Genomic DNA, 22,885 nt, shown 5'->3' with positions numbered 1-22,885 from the left:
GTCAGCTCGCTCTCAGCCATCAGCGCAGGCAGGGGAGGGAAGGAGGCAACTGGAGCCCCTTCCAGGCAGGTGGGAGCCAAAGCCCCTGCGGCACTGTTGGGGGCCACAGCATCACATGAACAGCCACTGTCCATTCAGGTGAGCACAGGAAATAGGGACGGGGGGGGGGGGTCACCTCAATTTAATTCAAAGACCTTTATTAGGCATAAAATGGGGGGGGGGGTCATCTGCCGTTAGCAAAACAAGGGACGTCGTTGGGGGGTCGCTGCTTGTTTCTCAGCTGCGAGAGTCCGGGGTTTAAGCCAGCAAAAAAACGCATCTTTGGGGTCTGCAACCTGTGGCTCTCCAGATGTTCGTGGACTACAATTCCCATCAGCCCCTGCCAGCATGGCCAATTGTAGTCCATGAACATCTGGAGAGCCACAGGTTGCAGACCCCAATGACGAACGCCTATGTACGGCGCCAGGGGGCGCTGCGGGCCTGCGCAGCGAGGGACCGACCGTGGGCGTGTCCTTCCAGGTGAGGGCCTCTCAGGTGAAGGGGCGGGGCATGGCTGGCAGGGCGCCCTCCGCGGTTCCCAGCCCTTCCTGCCCCATCGGCGCCGTGGCGGAGCAGGAGAGCCCGCTCGGCTCGGCTTGTACACGATGAGCGCCCAGTCCGGAGGCGGAAACGACTCAAAGAAAGTGTTCAGGCGCCTTTTCACCTGCACTCTGCACCTGCTCAGAGGAAGCTCCAGCGCGACCAACCGCGTCCACTTCCAGCCAATGAAAGGCCGGCGTTTCAGGCCTGCCAATCATCCTGCGCTGAGAAGCCTGCGGGGCGGGGCAGCAACGCTAAAAGGCGGGACTTGAAAAACGACACACCAGGAGACGGGGCGGGAACTAGGGAGAGCGCCAATAAGAAGACGAGAAACGCGCGACGGTCACGCCCCATCCCACTCTGGTCCTATCGGATCGGCGCAATTATCGCCCCGCCTTTCTCGGTGACGTCACTAGACGGCGCGTTGCCGTCCCAGGGCTCCGGCGACTCCGTCTCACTTCCAGGTCTCCTCGGGAGTAGTTCTGCGGGACCGCTCGACTGGGCCGGTGAGCCGCCTTCCCCTCCCCCAACCCCCTGGGTCCCCCCAGCCCCGCCTCCCGGGAGAGCGAATGCCGGGATAGGGGCAGTCGTGCCTGGTGGTTAGAGCATCGCTGGGGGGGGGGGGGTGGCTTCGAATTCCCGCTCGGCCGTGAAGTTCTCTTGGCCAGCCGCTTCCTCTCCGCCTGGCCCACCTTGCAGGGTTGCGTTTGGACTCCAACCGGGGAAGGCAGGCTCCCATGAAGCAGGCCTGGAGTTGGTCTCCCCCTCTCCGCCTGGCCCACCTTGCAGGGTTGTGTTTGGACTCCAACCGGGGAAGGCAGCCTCCCATGAAGCAGGCCTGGAGTTGGTCTCCCCCTCTCCGCCTGGCCCACCTTGCAGGGTTGTGTTTGGACTCCAACCGGGGAAGGCAGGCTCCCATGAAGCAGGCCTGGAGTTGGTCTCCCCCTCTCCGCCTGGCCCACCTTGCAGGGTTGTGTTTGGACTCCAACCGGGGAAGGCAGCCTCCCATGAAGCAGGCCTGGAGTTGGTCTCCCCCTCTCCGCCTGGCCCACCTTTCAGGGTTGTGTTTGGAACCAAACCGAGGAAGGCAGGCTCCCATGAAGCAGGCCTAGAGCTGGTCTCCCTCTCTCATCCTGGCCCACCTTGCAGGGTTGTGTTTGGACTCCAACCGGGGAAGGCAGCCTCCCATGAAGCAGGCCTGGAGTTGGTCTCCCTCTCTCCGCCTGGCCCACCTTGCAGGGTTGTGTTTGGACTCCAACCGGGGAAGGCAGCCTCCCATGAAGCAGGCCTGGAGTTGGTCTCCCTCTCTCCGCCTGGCCCACCTTGCAGGGTTGTGTTTGGACTCCAACCCGGGGAAGGCAGCCTCCCATGGAAGAAGCGAGCCTGGAGTTGGTCTCCCCTCTCCGCCTGGCCCACCTTCCGCAGGGTTGTGTTGGACGCCAACCGGGGAGGCGGCCATGAAGCAGGCCTGGAGTTGGTCTCCCTCTCTCCGCTGGCCCCACCTTGCAGGGTTGTGTTTGGACTCCCAACCCGGGAGAGGCAGCCTCCCATGGTGAGCCTGGAGTTGGTCTCCCCTCTCCCGCCTGGCCCACCTTGCACAGGGTTGTGTTTGGACTCCAACGGGAGGGCAGGCTCCCATGAAGCAGGCCTGGAGTTGGTCTCCCTCTCTCCGCCTGGCCCACCTTGCAGGGTTGTGTTTGGACTCCAACCGGGGAAGGCAGCCTCCCATGAAGCAGGCCTGGAGTTGGTCTCCCTCTCTCCGCCTGGCCCACCTTGCAGGGTTGCGTTTGGACTCCAACCGGGGAAGGCAGCCTCCCATGAAGCAGGCCTGGAGTTGGTCTCCCCCTCTCCATACAGCCCCACGTTGCAGGGTTGTGTTTGGACTCCAACCGAGGAAGGCAGGCTCCCATGAAGCAGGCCTAGAGCTGGTCTCCCTCTCTCCGCCTGGCCCACCTTGCAGGGTTGTGTTTGGACTCCAACCGGGGAAGGCAGGCTCCCATGAAGCAGGCCTGGAGTTGGTCTCCCCCTCTCCGCCTGGCCCACCTTGCAGGGTTGCGTTTGGACTCCAACCGGGGAAGGCAGCCTCCCATGAAGCAGGCCTGGAGTTGGTCTCCCTCTCTCCGCCTGGCCCACCTTGCAGGGTGGTGTTCCCCGGACTCCAACTTGGGGGGGCAGGCTCCCATGAAGCAGGAGCCTGGGTTGGTCTCCCTCTCTCATCCTGGCCCACCTTGCAGGGTTGTGTTTGGACTCCAACCGGGGAAGGCAGCCTCCCATGAAGCAGGCCTGGAGTTGGTCTCCCTCTCTCCGCCTGGCCCACCTTGCAGGGTTGTGTTTGGACTCCAACCGGGGAAGGCAGCCTCCCATGAAGCAGGCCTGGAGTTGGTCTCCCTCTCTCCGCCTGGCCCACCTTGCAGGGTTGTGTTTGGACTCCAACCGGGGAGAGCAGCCTCCCATGAAGCAGGCTGGGTTGGTCTCCCCCCTCTCCGCCTGGCCCACCTTGCAGAGTTGTGTTTGGACTCCCAGCAGGGAGGCAGCCTCCCATGAAGCAGGCCTGGAGTTGGTCTCCCCTCTCCGCCCTGGCCCTGTGCAGGAGTTGTGTTTGGACTCCAACCCGGGGGAAGGCAGCCTCCCATGAAGCAGGCCTGGAGTTGGTCTCCCCCTCTCCGCCTGGCCCACCTTGCAGGGTTGTGTTTGGACTCCAACCGGGGAAGGCAGCCTCCCATGAAGCAGGCCTGGAGTTGGTCTCCCCCTCTCCGCCTGGCCCACCTTGCAGGGTTGTGTTTGGACTCCAACCGGGGAAGGCAGGCTCCCATGAAGCAGGCCTAGAGCTGGTCTCCCTCTCTCCGCCTGGCCCACCTTGCAGGGTTGTGTTTGGACTCCAACCGGGGAAGGCAGGCTCCCATGAAGCAGGCCTAGAGCTGGTCTCCCTCTCTCAGCCTGGCCCACCTTGCAGGGTTGTGTTTGGACTCCAACTGGGAAAGGCAGGCTCCCATGAAGCAGGCCTTGAGCTGGTCTCCCTCTCTCCGCCTGGCCCACCTTGCAGGGTTGTGTTTGGACTCTAACTGCCGAGGCAGGCTCCCCACAGAAACAGACCTGAAGCTGGTCTCCCTCTCTCATCCTGGCCCACCTTGCAGGGTTGTGTTTGGACTCCAACTGGGAAAGGCAGGCTCCCATGAAGCAGGCCTTGAGCTGGTCTCCCTCTCTCAGCCTGGCCCACCTTGCAGGGTTGTGGGGGTAAAATGGAGGCGCCAGGTATGGCCGGCTCCTTTTGAAAGCAGGATGTAGACAGAATAATAGCAGGAGGTCCTGTTCTGACTGAAACCTTTTGCACAAGGCAGGCGCTTGCTGGCCCGTTGCCTTTTGTACGCCATGAATTCTTGGGTCCAGCACAGGACACTCCTCTCAGACCAGGGCCCTGCAGGGCAGGGCTTGTGCCCAACAGTCACAGGGGTTGTGGCACCCTCGCAGGACGCGAAAAAGAGATCCGTCCTTTTCTCCTTCATTGTCCACATAAATGTTAATTCTGTTGTTAATTTTGTAAGCGAAAGGGACGGTTTCCCACTGGAGGATGACCCGGGAATGGAGCAGCTGCTTTTGCGCAGGAGGAAGGTGCGGACGCTGAGCTGGAGGCTCTTGCTGAAAGCTAGGCAAGGCCTCCACCAGAATGTTTCACTACAAGGAAACGAAGAGCCATTGTCACAGAATCGTTCAACGGCTTGGAAGCTCTCGTCCAAGTCCCTGAGATTATGGGAGCCACCAGAGCAGCAACACCCACAGGCTGCAACTCGCCTTCCTGCTGGGCAGCTACATTTATTACAAACATTTATTACAAACATTTATTACAGACTTCCAGGGATCTTGGGTCATGTTTGGCTGCAGTGTTCTACTTGGGCACGTTTTCTGCCTCTTTACCATTTTTGTGTCTTTGAGCCGTGGCGAATTACATGACGCTCAATGCACAAGATGTCTTTTCCCCGCTTGGTTTGGCTTTTGTAGCCATATCAGAATCTGAGATATTGTCACAAGGCAGGAAGGCGAGTTGCAGCCCGTGGGTGGTGTTGCTCTGGTGGCTCCCATAATCTCAGAGACTTGGACGAGAGCTTCCAAGCCATTGAACGATTCTGTGACAACGGCTCTTCGTTTCCTTGTAGTGAAACATTCTGGTGGAGGCCTTGCCTAGCCTTCTGGAGATACAGTGTTTTATTTTTGTTCTGTCATCCTCAGATGGTTCATGGCTGTTGTGGCGAACCTATGGCACGCCAGATGTTCATGGACTACAATTCCCATCAGGTGTTAACCTGCCAGGGGCTGATGGGAATTGTAGTCCACGAACATCTGAAGTGCCATAGGTTCGCCACCACTGATTTCTGGCAACCCCACAGGGCTCAAGTCAAGAGACGTTCCGAGGTGGTTTGCCTTTGCCGGACTCCACATCACAACCCTCCTATTCCTTGCCAGAGTTCGGGCCAAGAGAAGCTGACTGGCTCAGGGTCATCCAGCAAGTTTCCATAGCAGGCTGGGGATTCAAACCGGGGTCTCCAGATCCTAACCCGACACTTTGGCCACTACACAGTGCTGGCTCTCACTTAGAAAATTGGCTGTCACAAATCCGAATGGCCCATGAGGATTCCAGGGGGTGTCTTAGTCAATCAAACTGTCTTTCTGTGAATAATTTTTCCAGCTCTTTTTGAAGAGGTTGTACGTGGTCTTGAGAATGCGCTTTACTTGCCATCTAGCACTTATTGCTAAAGCAGTGTTCCCCCCTCCCCCCAAGAGCAGATTAGGAAATTATCATTACTTGGCTGTTTCTCTCAACACCCAGCGCACCCAGGGCTATTTTGTTTTTGCTTCTCCGTGCAAAGAACATGCTGAGTTTGCCATCATGGCTGATATTTTGTGGTCCTAATCCCATTTTTCTTTAAGGCCAACTTGTCACTTTCAAAAGTGAATGTCTAATTTGCAGTGTCACAGTCAGATGTTAACCTAAATACACCCTCAAAAGTAGGGGAGAAGTTGTAGGTCAGGTTTTTCGAGCTAGTTTTTGTCTCTCTGGCGAGGTGCAGATTCACCTGTTGATGCTAGCAGGGAGCTGAGCAAACGAGTTTCATCCTTTGTTCTGAAGAGGGCTTATCAGTGGAATTCGTACACATTTTTTTCCCAAGGAAGAAACTCATTGTGCATGGAATGCTTATCTCAGGCCTCTTCGCTTCACAGTGGGGTTGTAGTGGGGTCTCCTCGTGTTTCTCTGTTCACACACAAGGACCTTGTCTGCTGAATTCTCCCAGGTCCATTTTTCCTGGTTCTCTCAGCTTTACCCATCATCACAACTGGTAGTCTGAACATTGCTGCCTTTGTAAAAAACTTAAATTATTATTATATCGATATTGCTGTTATAGCAGTTATATTGATATTGTAGCCCTTTCCAAAAAATAATCCCCCCTCCAAATGAAAGAGGCAGAGCAGTTTCCTGGACCACATGTTGCTGAAGAATAGGACCATGTCCAGTGGTGGGATCCAAAAATTTTAGTAACAGGTTCCCATGGTGGTGGGATTCCAACAGTGGCGTAGTGCCAATGGGGATGGGCGGGGCATGACGGGGCATGGCCAGGCATTCTGGGGGCGGGGCATTAATAATTTCTCTGTTACAGAAAAAAAAAGTTCGTAATTTCCTGCTGGTACCTTTCTGTCCATAATTTAAACTCATTATAGCAAGTCCTATCGTCTACTGCCAACAGAAACAACTACTTCTCCTCTAATTGACTGCCTGTCAAATACTTAATACTTTCAAATACTTCATTTTGTTTCTAGAACTCAAAAGAAGGATACTTTCCTTAAACAAGGAACTTTACCATATTTCTAAAACATGTTTTTAAAACAGCCCAACAGGGAGAATTATCCTGTTTTCTACCTTCGCTAACCAGCCACATCGGAAACAACAGGACTTGATGATTTTTGGACCTAATGGAATTTCTAACGGAAAAGCAGACCCAATTAGTAACCCCCTCTTGGCACACACAAATAATTAGTAGCCCACTCTCGGGAAGTGGTGAGAACCTGCTGGATCCCACCTCTGACCGTGTCCTAGAATTGATATTCTCTCTTCCCCCCACATCACACACACTTTTTGCTGCTGCTGCCATGGCAAGAGAGATAGAGGCTTGTTATTTTGATATTCCTGTGTTAGATCTGTCATTATTTCAATAGATCTAATATGGTACAAATACTTGAAGTTGAAATGAAGTTTTAAAAGCCCTCCTGATTATTGGGAAGGACGGAAGTAAAATGGGGAGGGTGGGGTGGAGCCCAAAAGATGTCCAGCTTGTACTTGCCGACTTGTCTCCCGAATGTAAATGAGTACTATGCAACCCCAACATCCACTCCCTGTAGTGCGTGGGAGGGGTGTGTGCTCACACCAGCCCTGGAAAAGAGGAGGGGCTAAGTGCATGGGAACATTGGGTGTATGGGGGGGACCAAGCATTCTCTGTTATCATTATATCAGTATGAGAATTTAGAGGTTGGTGTGTTTTGGCTAAGCCCACGTGGTTGAGTTTCTTTTCTTTGATTTTCACTTGCTGGCTACCCTAAAGATGCCAGAAGGACAAGTAGAAAACAGGAAGGACCTGGCAACTGGGGCAGGAGGGGGCAAGGGGGAAGGCGTGGACAGTAGAGCAAGGGAATGGGAAGGGGGAAACTAGGTGGTCTGGCCATGGGTGGAGGGGAGATGTCTGGGCAAAATTGTGCTCGCTGGCAAATCTACCCCACTCTGGCAGTGAAGCAAGTTAAAGTCATGCTAGAAGTTGCGTCACTTGCTAGAAGTGGCATCAAGAGAATGGAAAGTGAAAGCAGGGCTCGAGGAAACATGTCTGTTCGAGAAATTTTGTTGCGGTGGACATTCACCCCTGCAGCACGGCAGACACCTTGTGCATAATCACAGCCTAATAGTTTTTCGTGGATAGAAAGGGAATGACCTGGTGGTGCTTAAAGGCCAAACACCGTAGAGCATAGGTGTCAAACTCGCGGCCCTCCAGATGTTATGGACTACAGTTCCCATCATCCCCTGCCAGCATCATGCTGGCAGGGGATGTTGGGAACTGTAGTCCATAACATCTGGAGGGCCGCGTGTTTGACACCTGTGATGTAGAGGGATTTAAAGACACCTGGTTTTGGAATGGAAAAGTTTTAGGGAAAATACGAGAGGCTTGTTTGGAAAATGTGGATGTGAAGCTGCTGTCTAGATCCCAAAGTAGAATCTGGAAAAATAGAACACGAGTGAATGTACACAGTGTCATGGGTTGTTTGGCTGGTCCTAATAAAAGGCGTTCTGGAGGTTGTGTTCTGGTTTTATGGGAAATAGCTTCATAAGAAGGCCTAGACAGGATAATGCTGACAAATGAAAGACAGATCTGGTAATCACGAGGGTATTTGTGCTTACCTCTTACCTCCTTGTGTTCAGAGATTACTTACGAAGAAGATGGCATTCATCATCTCGTTTTCTTCTTGGTCCATTGCTGGTGGACCATTCTGTACAACTGTATGCTTTTCCTTTATGTAACCATTGAGTTCAATTATGTAAGGCTGTTTTTTTCCTTGTAATGAATTTAGAGATTGGGTTTGTTCACACACACAAAAATAAGACACTGGGCATGTTTATCAAGGTAGAAAGAGAAAACTAGGAGACTCTGGGCTTGATCTCAAGTTAACTCTGATGCCCAAGATTCCCCTTGCTTCCCTTTTGTATTTTGGAGCAGGTGGCCAGATTCTTAATCGGAAGAAGAGTAATTAACAAGAGAGAGAGAGAAAGAAACAATTGTCAGAAGGATCAAGTGGACTTATCTCCACATGTGCTGGTGGTGATGGAAGGAATCTTATTTTGGTGGGGAATGGTAGAAGAAGGCAGTAGAGGCACTACTCATTAAGATCTGGTGACCAGGGGCCCGAATCAGCTGGGTAAATTCTGTATCTCCTCTCTGCTGAGGCGGAAGAAGATGTCTGTGAGGCCTCTTCTGCCACAGTAACAGTGCCAAGATTCTCTCTTTTTTTAAAAGAATGTGGGCACGTGGAAGGATCAAAGGAGGTCTGAGTCCTACGAGGAAAGGCTGAGGGACCATATCGTATAAGAAGAAGAAGAGTTTGGATTTATATCCCCCCTTTCTCTCCTGTAGGCAACTCAAAGGGGATTACCATCTCCTTGCCCTTCCCCCCTCACAACAAACACCCTGTGAGGTGGGCGGGTCTGAGAGAGCTCCGAGAAGCTGTGACTAGCCCAAGGTCACCCAGCTGGCGTGTGTGGGAGTGCACAGGCTAATCTGAATTCCCCAGATAAGCCTCCACAGCTCAGGTGGCAGAGCTGGGAATCAAACCCGGTTCCTCCAGATTAGATACACGAGCTCTTAACCACCTACGCCACTGCTGCTGTGTGTGACTTTTGTGCGGTATTCTATGGTTGTAGGTAGAGCTGTACCTTAGTCCAAAGCCAGCCCCCTATCTCAGCTCCCTTTTCCGCCCGCACCCAAGTACAGTGGTGGCGAACCTATGGCACGCACACACAGAGTTCATCATGTGGGGGGGAATCGCCCCCCCACACACACATCTAGGCTGGCCTGGGCCGCTGGGCTCGATTATTAGCAACCTAAGACCTAGTTTTGGGGAGGCAGTCTAGGTAACCCTGTTAAGCGCTATTAAACCTCACTGATTTTCACGCAAAGAACTAAAGCGCGATCCTTTACCTGGGAGTAAGCTCGGTTGCTGGCAATGGGCCTTGCTTCTAAGTAAACACTCCTAGGGTTGTGATTCACCTGTTTGAAGAGTTGCACGGTTGCTTCAAAGCAAAGCCACCGACTACCATCGAGCTTACTCCCGAGTAATGCATGCCTCAGAGCCAACCGCTTTTTCTAAACTAAAACCTCAGTATTCGGGTTAAATTGCCATGTTGGCACTTTGTGATAAATAAGTGGGTTTGGGGTTGCAATTTGAGCACTCGGTCTCGAAAAGGTTCGCCGTCACTGCCCAAGTGTGTTCGGTGCTACCACAGAATTTCTGGAGATGGTTTCCCACTTGCCAAAGGGAGTGTGACTTGTCAGAAGTGTAGGAATGTGTTGAAGAGCAGCAGTACAGTGTGTGTTCCCCCTTTTGTTTGTCTGAATATTTGGGTAAAGGCTTTTTTTGGGTAAAGAACATTTGGGGAAGTGGGTGCAAAATCGAAGAGCAATTTAAGCCAGAAAGGGGATATAGTGAAGCTAGCTAGTGGAACAGTCCTGGCCAGAGCTTCTGGGCCCTAGTCAGTTGTGTCCCAAGTGTTGCAATATCTCTGGGTAATGGAGAGTATTCCTGTTCACACTGAGCGGAGCACAGCAGAAGCCTGGCCTTGTGTGCGTGCGTGTGAGGATCCCGTGTGTGTGCAAGCTTGCACAAAAGAAAGCTGGAGTCAGTTGTAGTTTCTAATCTAAGAAGAAGAGGAAGAAGAGGAAGAGGAGTTTGGATTTATATTCCCCCTTTCTCTCCTGTAAGGAGACTCAAAGGGGCTGACAATCTCCTTGCCCTTCCCCCCTCACAACAAACACCCTGTGAGGTAGGTGGGGCTGAGAGAGCTCCGAGAATCCCCCCCCCCCCCACACCCCCCCCCCCCCACCCCCCCCCCCCCCCACCCCCCGCCACCCCGCCCCGCCCCCCCCCCCCCCCACCCGCCCCCCCCCCCCCCCCCCCCCCCCCCCACCCCCCCCACTCGCCCCACACCCCACCCGGCCCGCCCCCGCCCGCCCCCCCCCCCCCCCCCCCGCACCCCCCCCCCCCCCCCCCCCCCCCCCCCCCCACCCCCCCCCCCCCCCACCCCCCCCCCCCCCCACCCCCCCCCCCCCCCACCCCCCCCCCCCCCCACCCCCCCCCCCCCCCACCCCCCCCCCCCCCCACCCCCCCCCCCCCCCACCCCCCCCCCCCCCCACCCCCCCCCCCCCCCACCCCCCCCCCCCCCCACCCCCCCCCCCCCCCACCCCCCCCCCCCCCCACCCCCCCCCCCCCCCACCCCCCCCCCCCCCCACCCCCCCCCCCCCCCACCCCCCCCCCCCCCCACCCCCCCCCCCCCCCACCCCCCCCCCCCCCCACCCCCCCCCCCCCCCACCCCCCCCCCCCCCCACCCCCCCCCCCCCCCACCCCCCCCCCCCCCCACCCCCCCCCCCCCCCACCCCCCCCCCCCCCCACCCCCCCCCCCCCCCACCCCCCCCCCCCCCCACCCCCCCCCCCCCCCACCCCCCCCCCCCCCCACCCCCCCCCCCCCCCACCCCCCCCCCCCCCCACCCCCCCCCCCCCCCACCCCCCCCCCCCCCCACCCCCCCCCCCCCCCACCCCCCCCCCCCCCCACCCCCCCCCCCCCCCACCCCCCCCCCCCCCCACCCCCCCCCCCCCCCACCCCCCCCCCCCCCCACCCCCCCCCCCCCCCACCCCCCCCCCCCCCCACCCCCCCCCCCCCCCACCCCCCCCCCCCCCCACCCCCCCCCCCCCCCACCCCCCCCCCCCCCCACCCCCCCCCCCCCCCACCCCCCCCCCCCCCCACCCCCCCCCCCCCCCACCCCCCCCCCCCCCCACCCCCCCCCCCCCCCACCCCCCCCCCCCCCCACCCCCCCCCCCCCCCACCCCCCCCCCCCCCCACCCCCCCCCCCCCCCACCCCCCCCCCCCCCCACCCCCCCCCCCCCCCACCCCCCCCCCCCCCCACCCCCCCCCCCCCCCACCCCCCCCCCCCCCCACCCCCCCCCCCCCCCACCCCCCCCCCCCCCCACCCCCCCCCCCCCCCACCCCCCCCCCCCCCCACCCCCCCCCCCCCCCACCCCCCCCCCCCCCCACCCCCCCCCCCCCCCACCCCCCCCCCCCCCCACCCCCCCCCCCCCCCACCCCCCCCCCCCCCCACCCCCCCCCCCCCCCACCCCCCCCCCCCCCCACCCCCCCCCCCCCCCACCCCCCCCCCCCCCCACCCCCCCCCCCCCCCACCCCCCCCCCCCCCCACCCCCCCCCCCCCCCACCCCCCCCCCCCCCCACCCCCCCCCCCCCCCACCCCCCCCCCCCCCCACCCCCCCCCCCCCCCACCCCCCCCCCCCCCCACCCCCCCCCCCCCCCACCCCCCCCCCCCCCCACCCCCCCCCCCCCCCACCCCCCCCCCCCCCCACCCCCCCCCCCCCCCACCCCCCCCCCCCCCCACCCCCCCCCCCCCCCACCCCCCCCCCCCCCCACCCCCCCCCCCCCCCACCCCCCCCCCCCCCCACCCCCCCCCCCCCCCACCCCCCCCCCCCCCCACCCCCCCCCCCCCCCACCCCCCCCCCCCCCCACCCCCCCCCCCCCCCACCCCCCCCCCCCCCCACCCCCCCCCCCCCCCACCCCCCCCCCCCCCCACCCCCCCCCCCCCCCACCCCCCCCCCCCCCCACCCCCCCCCCCCCCCACCCCCCCCCCCCCCCACCCCCCCCCCCCCCCACCCCCCCCCCCCCCCACCCCCCCCCCCCCCCACCCCCCCCCCCCCCCACCCCCCCCCCCCCCCACCCCCCCCCCCCCCCACCCCCCCCCCCCCCCACCCCCCCCCCCCCCCACCCCCCCCCCCCCCCACCCCCCCCCCCCCCCACCCCCCCCCCCCCCCACCCCCCCCCCCCCCCACCCCCCCCCCCCCCCACCCCCCCCCCCCCCCACCCCCCCCCCCCCCCACCCCCCCCCCCCCCCACCCCCCCCCCCCCCCACCCCCCCCCCCCCCCACCCCCCCCCCCCCCCACCCCCCCCCCCCCCCACCCCCCCCCCCCCCCACCCCCCCCCCCCCCCACCCCCCCCCCCCCCCACCCCCCCCCCCCCCCACCCCCCCCCCCCCCCACCCCCCCCCCCCCCCACCCCCCCCCCCCCCCACCCCCCCCCCCCCCCACCCCCCCCCCCCCCCACCCCCCCCCCCCCCCACCCCCCCCCCCCCCCACCCCCCCCCCCCCCCACCCCCCCCCCCCCCCACCCCCCCCCCCCCCCACCCCCCCCCCCCCCCACCCCCCCCCCCCCCCACCCCCCCCCCCCCCCACCCCCCCCCCCCCCCACCCCCCCCCCCCCCCACCCCCCCCCCCCCCCACCCCCCCCCCCCCCCACCCCCCCCCCCCCCCACCCCCCCCCCCCCCCACCCCCCCCCCCCCCCACCCCCCCCCCCCCCCACCCCCCCCCCCCCCCACCCCCCCCCCCCCCCACCCCCCCCCCCCCCCACCCCCCCCCCCCCCCACCCCCCCCCCCCCCCACCCCCCCCCCCCCCCACCCCCCCCCCCCCCCACCCCCCCCCCCCCCCACCCCCCCCCCCCCCCACCCCCCCCCCCCCCCACCCCCCCCCCCCCCCACCCCCCCCCCCCCCCACCCCCCCCCCCCCCCACCCCCCCCCCCCCCCACCCCCCCCCCCCCCCACCCCCCCCCCCCCCCACCCCCCCCCCCCCCCACCCCCCCCCCCCCCCACCCCCCCCCCCCCCCACCCCCCCCCCCCCCCACCCCCCCCCCCCCCCACCCCCCCCCCCCCCCACCCCCCCCCCCCCCCACCCCCCCCCCCCCCCACCCCCCCCCCCCCCCACCCCCCCCCCCCCCCACCCCCCCCCCCCCCCACCCCCCCCCAGGGATTTGTAGCCCATGAACATCTGGAGAGCCGCAGGTTGCAGACCCCTGTGATCTTTTGGTATCCTCGTGTTGTGCAATCCTGCTGTTTCCCTCTTGGCATAGAAAAGGGAAGGAGGGAGTTAAATTCTGAAGGATCTCCTTTTATGTGTCCTCGTGTGGCTGTTGTCAGTCTGCCTGCCTCCCATCTTGACTCACGTGAACGTAAAGAGGTGGCTGTTCCAGGCCAGAGAGGTCGGGACTGAGGTCATGCGTCTGTGTTGCTCAACTGCCCTCTTCCCTGGTTGTTTTTCCTCAGGCTATCATGTGATTCCAGAGCTGGGCAGAAGGAGTCATGCTTTCCAATGGTGCTGCGGAGAACGGGCGGCAGTCCCAGGAAGTTGCCCGGGTGAGTACCGGTTGACCCTCCAGCCCGCCTTGCCAGCAGTGAGAAGAGTCTGAATTATGAACACCGGGGTACTCTGCGGGCAGATTAGGGAATTCACCAAGAACTTGAGAGAGAGCTACGAACGGCTGCACTTTCTGGTGCCTTAGTGCTTGGGTCTTATTTTTCACCAGCTCAGACGGAGAGAGAAGTCAATGTGGTCACTGGAGGTCAATTTGCATAGTAAACAAAATAAAGTTTGGTTGAAGGCTTTCACGGCCGGGTTCAACTGGTTCTGGTGGGTTTTCCGGGCTGTGTGGCTGTGGTCTGGTGGATCTTGCTCCTAACATTTTGCCTGCACCTGTGGCTGGCATCTTCAGAGGGGTATCACAGAGGGAAGTCTGTTACACACTGTGTCCAGTGTCTCTGTGATAACATCTCTGAAGACGCCAACCACAGACGCAGGCGAAACATTAGGAACAAGATCCACCAGACCACGGCCACACAGCCTGGAAAACCCAACACAACCAACCAAAATAAAGTTTATTACTTGGACAAAAAGTCTTATATAGTCATAACAGGACTAGCAGCAGATTTGGAAATTGAATTAAATTTTGTAACGCTAAGAATACTGAGCTTTTCAGCGCTGTGTTAAAAGCATTCCCATGACAGCATATTAATCACAGATAAAGTAAACGTCATTGTCCAGGTTCAAGAAGACAGACGAAAACGCGATAATCAGCGCGAAGCGTCTGGGAAGTACAACGGAGTGGATTGAAATATGTACAACTGAAAATGATGAGAAATTTGACTGCCCTTGAATTGGGACAGTATTTATAAGTAATTCAAGCCACCAATTCAGGATTTTCATTGTCATGAACTTGTATCACAGTCACAACGGGTGACATTGACGCAATAATATTTACAAGATTATGGACATTGTTGGTTTAGCAAATACATGATTATGGACTTGAGAGAAGGTTGTCTTGTAATAAATTGTTGCATGGATTGGATTTAAAGTGGAGATATATATGTGTTATGGAGTTATAATAGCTTTGATAAGTCTAATAGCCAACAATTTGGCATACTTTACAAGAAAGTAACAGGTAATATAAATTGCTTGAGCCAGCCCCTATGTGTAACGAGCCTCTAAGGTTGGCCAACGCTGGTGCCACAGTCCCAAGGACACTCCAGTCCCGGCAGCCCAGAAACCAGGAGACCCCAGGGGAGGCGGGAGCAGCCGTTGCCATCTGGCACCTCCTTTTCTATTGTTTGAAGGGGAAGGCGGGCTCAAGCCTTGGCCAGCCAGTCTGGGACTGGGAAGAGCCCAACTGACAGCTAGAGGGGCCACTGGTGGAATGGGAAAGGGGGCTGCAGACCCTTGCTTTAGGTGTAGAGCAGTGGTTCCCAAACTTATTTGGCCTACCGCCCCCTTTCCAGAAAAAATATTACTTAGCGCCCCCTGGAAATTAATTTTTTTAAATTTTTTAATAGCAATTAAACAGAAAGATATATGTAATAATGTTTCTACCTGTGGCCGTCACCGCCCCCCTGGATCGCTGCAGCACCCACCAGGGGGCAGTAACGCCCACTTTGGGAATCACTGGTGTAGAGCTTTGGACAGTGTGGACCACTTGATGCCCTGCCAGGAAACACAGCAGTGGCAGCCGTACGCTCAGGCCGACGGTAGTTTCTTTCGTGGCGACCCAGCCTGTCTAAGACTGCCTGTGCTCTTCTGCTGCCCCAGCTGATCAAGAAGCACCTGGTGCACTCCATCAAGGCCCTGCAGAAGCACTACGTGACGTCGGATGCGCTGGTGACCAGTGATGACGGGGACGCCAACACCCTGTGCTGTGCGCTGGAGGCGGTGTTCGTGCACGGGCTGAAGGCCAAGTACATCAAGATGGAAGCCGGAGCCAAAGGGAGGAAACTCGGGGGGCGCACGCCTCTCCCTCAGCCAGTTTTCTGGGCCCTTCTAAAATCCATCACGCACAGGTGAGGCGGGGCGGCCATTTTGAAGGGGGGAGAGTATAACTGTTGCTCAGATTCATTTTTACAAGGGCTTCATATCGCTTTCCGGGGTGAGTCTGAGTTTCGAGAGTTCAGACTCCAGGGATTGGGGCCTCCTGTGAAAAAGGCAAACTCTATGCTGAGGATAATTATGAAAGGAATTGATAATAAAACTGCAAGGATTGTCATGCCCTTATATAAAGCAGTGGTGCGACTGCACTTGGAGCACTGTGCTCAGTTCTGGTCGCCACATCTCAAAAAGGATATTGAAGAGATAGAAAAAGTGCGGAGAAGGGCAACGAGGATGATTGAGGGACTGGAGCACCTTCCTTATGAGGAGAGGCTGCAGTTTTTGGGACTCTTTAGTTTGGAGAGGAGACGTCTAAGGGGGGATATGATTGAAGTCTATAAAATTATGCATGGGGTAGAAAATGTTCGACAGAGAGAAATTTTTCTCTCTTTCTCACAATACTAAAACCAAGGGGCATCCATTGAAAATGCTGGGGGGAAGAATTAGGACTAATAAAAGGAAACACTTCTTCACGCAACGTGTGATTGGTGTTTGGAATATGCTGCCACAGGAGGTGGTGATGGCCACTAACCTGGATAGCTTTAAAAGGGGCTTGGACAGATTTATGGAAAAGTTGATCTATGGCCGTGGTGGTGAACCTTGGGCACTCCAGATGTTATGGACTAGAATTCTTATCAGCCCCTACCAGCATGGCCAATTGGCAGGGGCTGCTGGCAGGGGCTGATGGGAATTGTAGTCCATAGCATCTGGAGTGCCAGAGGTTCGCCACCACTGATCTATGGCTCCCAAATCTTGATCCTCCTTGATCTGAGATTGCAAATGTCTGAGCAGACCAGGTGTTCGGGAGCAACAGCAGCAGGAGGAGTCCATTGCTTTCCCATCCTGCCTGTGAGCTCCCAAAGGCACCTGGTAGGCCACTGCGAGTAGCAGAGAGCTGGACTAGATGGACTCTGGTCTGATCCAGCAGGCTAGTTCTTACGTTCTTATGAGGGTCGTCAAAGGGTCTCAGCGGGTGCGAGCGGCAGCCAGGTTCTGAATATGTATTTTGCCTGCTTCCCAATGAGGTGTCTTTTTACCGCCAGTCCTTCTCTTTCAATCTTTTACCTCCCGGCTTCAGAAGTGCCTGACTTTCGGCTCTCCCCTGGGTAGGCCCCGTCCACGCACGGCAGGAGCAGCAGTGGCGTAGGAGGTTAAGAGCTCATGTATCTAATCTGGAGGAACCGGGTTTGATTCCCCGCTCTGCCGCCTGAGCTGTGGAGGCTTCTCTGGGGAATTCAGATTAGCCTGGGCACTCCCACACACGCCAGCTGGGTGACCTTGGGCTAGTCACAGCTTCTCGGAGCTCTCTCAGCCCCACCCACCTCACAGGGTGTTTGTTGTGAGGGGGGAAGGGCAAGGAGATTGTCAGCCCCTTTGAGTCTCCTGCAGGAGAGAAAGGGGGATATAAATCCAAACTCCTCCTCTTCTTCTTCTTCTTCTTCTTCTTCTTCTTCTTCTTCTTCTTCTTCTTCTTCTTCTTCTTCTTCTTCTTCTTCTTCTTCTTCTTCTTCTCCTCAGTATAGCTTTATCAAGCCTCGTGCACGATCCTCACCCAGCTTCCATTTTTAATTTCCCCCCCAGAAACATAATTTCCGAACTGGAACGCTTGGACTTCATCAACACGGACGTGGGGCGCTGCCGCGCGTGGCTCAGACTGGCGCTGAACGACGGCCTGATGGAATGCTACCTGAAGCTCCTCCTCCATGAAAAGGGCCGCCTCTCGGAGTACTACCACTCGCCGGCCCTGCTGCTGGACGCAGAGGAGTGCGAGTTCCTCCTGAGCTACCTGCAGGGCTTGTCCTCCTTGGCCTTTGACCTCTCGTACAAGTCTGCAGTCTTGAACGAGTGGACGGTCACGCCTCTCTCGTTGTCGGGCTTGTGCCCCGCCTCAGAGCCGCTGGACCCCCTGGGGAGTCTGGAACCGCGGCGGAAGGAGTCGCTGGGGTCTCTCTCGCAGTCTTCTGGCTCTGACGAGGTCGAAGGTCACCCTGCTCTCTTGCCCCTGGCCAAAAGCCAGCAGATCGAGAAGCTGATGGCATCCAACCTGAGCATCAGCACGACGGGGTCATCACAGCTGTCCTCCAGCGTCGGCTCGGACAGCCTCCTCCCTGGCAGCTGCACCCGGAGCCCAGAAAGGGGCGAAGGACCCTCCTTGGATTGCGCTGACGTCGGCCCCGCAGCTGCAAGAGACTTGGACCGGTCACTCCAAGAGTGGGTATCTGGGCTGAAGGTTAAGTGTTCATTCTGGAATGGCTTGATTATCACCTTGAACCTTACCAAGCTCGGGGTGTTCGGGATACATTTCACAGGGGTCTGGCAGGGGCTGATGGGAATTGTAGTCCATGAACATCTGGAGAGCTGCAAGTTGCAGACCCCAGACAGGCAGCAAGAGATAGCCTGGCCAACCTGCTAGCTGAATTCCCCCCCCCCCCCCAGGTCCTCTGGCACGAAACAAGGTCTTCCTCTCTCCAATAGAAGGACATTAAAACAGCTCAGCCGGTAGTGCGAGTAGATGCCGCCGTCGGCAGGGGATGATCTGTCCTGAGCCTGTTGCACGATGTAGCGACAGGTTTAAGCATTCAGAGTTGAGCCTTTTGAGATCAAGCACAGCGGTTTTCTTCTCAGTAGATTGGGGAAGGTGAAGGTTCATGTGTCTGGACTTAGCCAGTGAATTCATGGCCCAGCTGGGATTGGCCCGGGTGTGGAGCACGGTGCCTGTTCTAGAGGGAGGAGGAGGAGTTTGGATTTATACCAGAGGTGGGATCCAGCAGGTTCTCACAGGATCCCGAGAGTAGGTTCCTAATTATTTGTGTGTGCCGAGAGAGGGTTACTAATTGGTGATGTTGCCACGTGATTTTTGCCTTAGTTACGCCCCTCCTCTCAGCAGTAGCGCGCAGAACTTGAAGCAGTCTAGCAGGAGGTGCACCGGCGTGCATGGCAGCCTGCACCTGCATGTATTTGTTTCCCGCCCAAGAGCCGGCACAGCGGCTGTGTCCTTGCCACAGCCCCGCCCAGGAATGCCCCGCCCCTGGAATGCCCAGCCACGCCCCCGTCGTGCCCCGCCCAGCCCGATTGGCAATACGCCACAGTTTGAATCCCACCACCATGGGAACCTGTTACTAAAATTTTTGGATCCCACCACTGATTTATACCCCAACTTTCTCTTCTGTAAGGAGACTCAAAGGGGCTTCCCCTCCTTTCCCCACAACAGACACCTTGTGAGGCGGGTGAGGCTGAGAGAGTTCAGGGAGAACTGTGACTAGCCCCAGGTCACCCAGCAGGAACGTAGGACTGCGGAAACACATCTGGTTCACCAGATAAGCCTCTGCCACTCAGGTGGAAGGAGTGGGGAATCAAACCCGGTTCTCCAGATTAGAATGCAGCTGCTCTTAACCACGACACCACGCTGGCTCTCTGTGGCACCCTGTGTGTCGGCAGAGGATGAGTACGCGGAGGCAGTCCGCTGTGGGGATGACTGGAGGCCTGTTGGATCTTGCCTTGTGCTGGAAGAGGCACTCACTAAAGCTGTACTTTTCTCACTCATGAAGTTTTTAAATTTTTATTTTATTTGTGTTTGTCATGCGACCAAGCCTGAGGGTAGTACCTGGGTTCTTTGCTCCAAAATTCCACACCAGCTGAGTTCTCAAGGATTTTTTATTGTGAAAATCCAAATCAAAGAAATAAATAAACTTCAGTTGCAGAGATTTCTCAGCTTTTGGATTCCTATTGGACTCCTTTGTCCTCATTCCGGGAGCCCACGACCCAAAGATGCTTCTCTGGCCAAATCCCGAGGAGGAATCTTCCTTGCCTTTGTCTCCATGGCTCAGGAAAACTCTGTTTCGGCCACGAGGTAACCCTTCCCCCTATCTATATAACTTGGACAGCCAGTCACTTAGGAGGGCTTTCACACTCACTAGATGTGATGCTCTTCCCTCAGCAATGCTTGAGGGCAGATATAAAAAAATTCCATATATCGACAGGCTTTGTCCATGTGATATGGGGGAAATAGAGACCCTGACGCATATTTTTTTACAATGCCCCACTCACAAAGAAATGAGGGCAAAACTGTTTGACTCTCTTCCAACATCAATTTTTCTTGGCCCTGAGGATTGTGCCATGGATAGACTATTAGAAGATGCCAATCCGAATATAACCAGAGAGGTGGCAAAATTCAGTGCTTATGTGGTTAAAAGGCGTGGACAAGTAGGGCAATAAAATAGGAATTTTGGATCAATGATTTTATCTTTTAATCAAATTTTATTCCAGTTTTAACTTGAACTTATATTATGGTTTGGACAAACAGTCTTTGGAAACTGGTTACCTCAATTTTATTTTGTATCTGGTCTGGAAATGTACTATCTGGAAATGAAAAAATGTAATTTAGGCCTTTGAAGTTTTACTCTGCATAGGCTTTCCTGTTCTCCATCCAGAGATGAAAGCTACCCTTTTCACAGGCAGGTGTGATTTGATACAGTAACAGAACCACCTCCATCACAGTGCTCTTTGTAATCCACCTTTCTCACTGAAACTCAATTAATCTCTTTTTTTTTTCCTGTCAAGGGTGTTGGCACAATTCAGCAGAGCGCAAAGGAAGCTGGAATCTGCCGGAGAGAAGCCAGCCCGCATCTCGCCCGGCTCTTCCGTGCCACGCGGCCCCTGTCCTGTGACCAGCTCCTGCACGGCTCCCCTTCCTTGTCCAGAGGGGGCTGAAAGCCCAGCGGTGGCCCAGCTGCCTCCTCCTCCTCCTGCGACCCCCCAACCTCCCTGCGGAGTCGTCTCACTTAAAACGGCGGAAACGGCAGAGCGCTTGATAGCCCCGAGTGCCAGGATCCAGCCCGCACCCAAGCTGGCCAGAGCACCTATTGCCAGACGAGACGTGGGAGCACCCCAGGTTCACTGTGGAGTTGAAGAGGACATCTGCCGCGTGAATGGCCACGACGGAAACCAGCCACAGATGGGAGGACTCCTCTCACCAGTTTCTCCGGTGGGCCGTCTGGGGGGAATTGCCTTCGTTCAGGGGTCTGCAACCTGTGGCTCTCCAGATGTTCATGGACTACAATTCCCATCAGCCCCTGCCAGCATGGCCAAATTGGTCATGCTGGCAGGGGCTGATGGGATTTGTAGTCCATAAACATCTGGAGAGCCGCAGGTTGCAGACCCCTGCCTTAGTTATTCGGAAGGATTTATGTGGAGAAATGTTTAGGAACGGCTAACTGCTGCACAGCAATTAATATTTTTGTAGGCTCTGGCATTCCTAGAGATGGAACATGCTGCGGTTCTAGCTACACGAGGGGACCTCTGGGTCAGAGTTTGTCGTTGCCCCCCCCCCTCCCCACTCCTAACATCTGACGACTCAGGATATTCCTAGTAGTCTTTGATAAAATGTGGTGTGTGTTGTTTTTGACCGTTTTTGTACGGTTATAGAAGCGAGTGTGAAAACATGTACGTTTGGCCTCAGAGGTTAAATACCTAGGAGGCGACTAGCTCACTGTCTGTGACGGTGTGTCAGCATCCCATGGTTCTTTGGTCCAACTCCATGTTATGGGGGGTTGCATTTAAAAGATCTGGCCCAGTGAAACAGATGAGGCTTCTCAGAATGTGGGCAGAAGCTTAAAACCCAGTCTGTCTTTCCCAGGAAGGCTCTGTTGACGCATTCTGCACATGTTCAGGGTCTGACAGGTTGTCTCCTCTTGCAGAGGACGGGAGCAGCAGTGGCATAGGAGGTTAAGAGCTCGTGTATCTAATCTGGAGGAACCGGGTTTGATTCCCAGCTCGGCCGCCTGAGCTGTGGAGGCTTCTCTGGGGAATTCAGATTAGCCTGTACACTCCCACACACGCCAGCTGGGTGACCTTGGGCTAGTCACGGCTTCTTGGAGCTCTCTCAGCCCCACCCACCTCACAGGGTATTTGTTGTGAGGGGGGAAGGGCAAGGAGATTGTAAGCCCCTTTGAGTCTCCTACAGGAGAGAAAGAGGGGATATAAATCCAAACTCTTCTCTTCTTATTATTTAATATTTGTTTATCATGCCTTTCGACCTAGTTAGGGCTCTCAGTTTGATGATTATTAAAAAAATGGATACATATAGATATAGAGAAAAACCAGCCATTAAAATCAAACAAGAAGGAATATCAGTAAGCAAACGCCAAACACAGCATGGGCCAGTAGTGGCTAGAAGGCTAGACTGAAATTTGGAGTTCCGATCCCACCCTGCAAATTAACTTAACTCGCTAGGTTTAAATGATTCAGAAACTGTATTGTTGAAGGCTTTCGCAGCCGGATTCAACTGGTTCTGGTGGGCTTTCCGGGCTGCGTGGCCGTGGTCTGGTGGATCTTGTTCCTAACGTTTCACCTGGTCCTGTGGCTGGTATCTTCAGAGGAGTATCACAGAGGGAAGTCTGTTACACACTGTCTAAAACATGCCCTTCTCACTGGACACAGCATGTAACAGACTTCCCTCTGTGATACTCCTCTGAAGATGCCAGCCACAGGTGCAGGCGAAACGTTTGGAACAAGATCCACCAGACCACGGCCACACAGCCCGGAAAGCCCACCACAACTGATTCAGAAACTCTCGGCCACATTTTAAAAACTGGAATAAGAAGACCTGCTCACAGGAGCTAAAAGTACCAACCCTGCCACCATCCTTCAACCTCTCTGTGAGATGTAGGGGCCTGGCATTTTTCCGGCCGTATCACAAGGGCCTCAGGAGCTCTCGCTGCTCAGGGTGATAAACATAGCCTGGGTTGGATGCTAAGGATCAGCCCGAGGAGTCACAAGGAATGTGCAGGCAGAGAGGGCCCCCATCTTGGATGTTCTGTCTTTCAGCCAGAAGAGGGCTCTAGCTAGCCATTTTAATGGATCCACTTGCCATGAGATCTCATCTTCAACACAGATAGCCTCAGCCATCCCCTCCTACCCTCGTGTTGCCCCTCAGATCTAGGTTCTGCGCGGTGACTGCGCTTCAGAATGGCTCCCAGGGTGAGGACAACACTAGGTGGCAAACTCTAAACCCAAACTCTGTTGCAGTGTTTGTTGAACGTCCCATGCTGGGATCGTATTTGACTTACGCTATGTAATCCACCTTTAGCCTCAATGAGAAAGGCAGACTATATAAGTAGTTCAAATGTGTAAATAAAATCAATTTTGCTGTCCCATTTCAGGGTACCTGACACTGAAAAGGACTGTGGTGCTCAAATTTTCAGCCATTTGAGGACCCCACTTTAATTTCAGAATTGCCATACATACCCCCCCCCCCCCCCC

At 57.4% G+C, this 22,885-nt stretch overlaps 1 protein-coding gene across 1 annotated transcript; it reads left to right on the top strand.

Moving 5' to 3' along the window:
* The first annotated feature begins 984 nt into the window (after positions 1–984).
* Positions 985–22,471, top strand: LOC125444853 (pleckstrin homology domain-containing family M member 1-like). The gene is made up of 6 exons (XM_048517580.1): positions 985–1,085; positions 13,480–13,569; positions 15,293–15,540; positions 17,207–17,836; positions 20,186–20,609; positions 22,451–22,471. The coding sequence occupies exons 2-6, from the start codon at positions 13,516–13,518 to the stop codon at positions 22,469–22,471; spliced, it is 1,377 nt and encodes a 458-aa protein (XP_048373537.1). The 5' UTR covers positions 985–1,085; positions 13,480–13,515.
* The last annotated feature ends 414 nt before the right edge of the window (positions 22,472–22,885 follow it).

This window comes from Sphaerodactylus townsendi, linkage group LG15 (assembly GCF_021028975.2).
Source record: "Sphaerodactylus townsendi isolate TG3544 linkage group LG15, MPM_Stown_v2.3, whole genome shotgun sequence".
NCBI lineage: Eukaryota > Metazoa > Chordata > Lepidosauria > Squamata > Sphaerodactylidae > Sphaerodactylus > Sphaerodactylus townsendi.
This window is presented reverse-complemented; position numbering and strand designations above follow the sequence as displayed.